The 1,692-nt window shown below is 39.9% G+C and overlaps 1 gene segment (V, D, J or C); it reads right to left on the bottom strand.

The window, feature by feature from the left end:
* Nucleotides 1-353: 353 nt before the first annotated feature.
* On the bottom strand, nt 354-1,196 carry LOC121963242. The segment is given in 2 exon segments: nt 354-1,004; nt 1,112-1,196. Coding segments are annotated over 2 exon segments (396 nt in total).
* Between the last annotated feature and the right edge of the window lie 496 nt (nt 1,197-1,692).

Raw genomic sequence — 1,692 nt, 5'->3', positions numbered from 1 at the left:
ATAATTTCTCCACGAAGAATTTACAAAGAATATCTGCAATCATATCATATTCAGCCAAGTATAGGAAGGACTGTGATGGTTTGATAGTTTCTAAAGAACCTGCATTAGTACTAGAATAAAACAACAAAAGTTGGAGAAATAAAAAGCTAAATCTGAAATAAATAATAGTACATCGTCTGCACAGAGATGAATAAAATAAATGTTGTGTATAATTTACCTGAAAAACATTTACGTAGTATTTCTGGCTGACAAAGACAATTTCAGAGATGACAGCAGGACTCATTAAAACGTTACTGATTTACATGCTCTGTATAATTGGTTTGAATCATAAAAAATACTAGTTTGCAGAATTCAAAACACACATCATATAAAAAAGGTTACAGACACAATTTGTAGTGTTAGTGTCGATGTTATCATACATCATAAATAAAACTCATCTAAAACAGAGGTTAGCTTTGATGTGCAGCAAAAAAACTCCTTTTTTTATAACTTCACAGTATTTATTCTCACAGTATCACAGTATGTTTAGTGTTGAAAAGTTATGAATTATTGATTTCATACTTCCGTATGAAATCTAACCTCCGTAGATTTAGTTTCAGTGCAGCTGGTGAGTCAGATCAGTTCCTCTGCAGCTGAGGGAGGTTTTTGTACGACGCTTTTTCACGGTGTGAACACCCACTGATTGTTGATATAATGTGCACTCTGGCAGTAGTAAACTGCTGCATCTTCAGTCTGAACTGCACTGATGGTCAGGGTGAAGTCAGTCCCAGATCCGCTGCCTGAAAAACGATCTGGAATCCCTGACTCTCTCGTGCTGACAAGGTAAATGAGCAGTTTAGGAGTTTCTCCGTCTCTCTGTTGGTACCAAGAGAGGCAATACTCAGATGCATAACTGCCACAATCTCCGTCCACCTCATCATTAAAGCTACAGCTGATGGAGACCGTGGCTCCTGGAGCAGATCTCACTGCTCCAGGCTGAGTCACTGTGACCTGACCTCTGGACTCTGAGGACACAGGGACAAAAACAGAAAGCAGCGTCATGGTTTTGTGCTCTTCATTTCAGAGGGACGGATGCTGATGGAGGAGAGGAGTTTGATTCTCTGGACTTTACCTGTGAAGCAGCAGCAGAGGAGAGTCCCGATGAGGACGGAGGTCAAAGTCATGTTTCTGATGAGGAGGGTTTCTGTGACTTCTGTTGTCACGAAGGACAGCTGTCAGTCCTCCAGTGTCCACCTCTCAGGACTATAAAGTGTCCCAGAGCACTGGAGCATGCTGCTGCTGATGCAAAGTGGCTCTATGGAAATGATCTGACTGACTGTTGGTCAGAAACATGTCAGTGCTGATGGTTTCGTTTCCTTTTCCCGTGTATGGACTGACTTTAACGAGTGTGTTTTAAAATCAGAGGGTCTTCTTTTATGTATTTGTACTTTCACTGTCCCTCAGATTTACAAAGAAAGAGTAAAAGTCTTCTGACTCCACAACTGACATGTCATTACTGGTTACTGCCCAGCAAACTTTGTACGAGTGTTTTATTGAGCTCAGCCAAGTCTTCGTTAAAAGCAGGTAAACTGTGGTTACATAAGGGTTAATTATTACACTGTACACATTAATAGTTTGACCCGAGAAAACTTAGTGCTGTTATATCAAATTTTCTCTGCTCTATTACTTTAAAAATACAAAACGACTAAAAAA

This window comes from Plectropomus leopardus, unplaced genomic scaffold (genome assembly GCF_008729295.1).
Source record: "Plectropomus leopardus isolate mb unplaced genomic scaffold, YSFRI_Pleo_2.0 unplaced_scaffold10567, whole genome shotgun sequence".
Lineage (NCBI taxonomy): Eukaryota > Metazoa > Chordata > Actinopteri > Perciformes > Serranidae > Plectropomus > Plectropomus leopardus.
The sequence above is the reverse complement of the archived record's forward strand: the minus strand, read 5'-3'. Positions and strand labels throughout refer to the sequence as shown.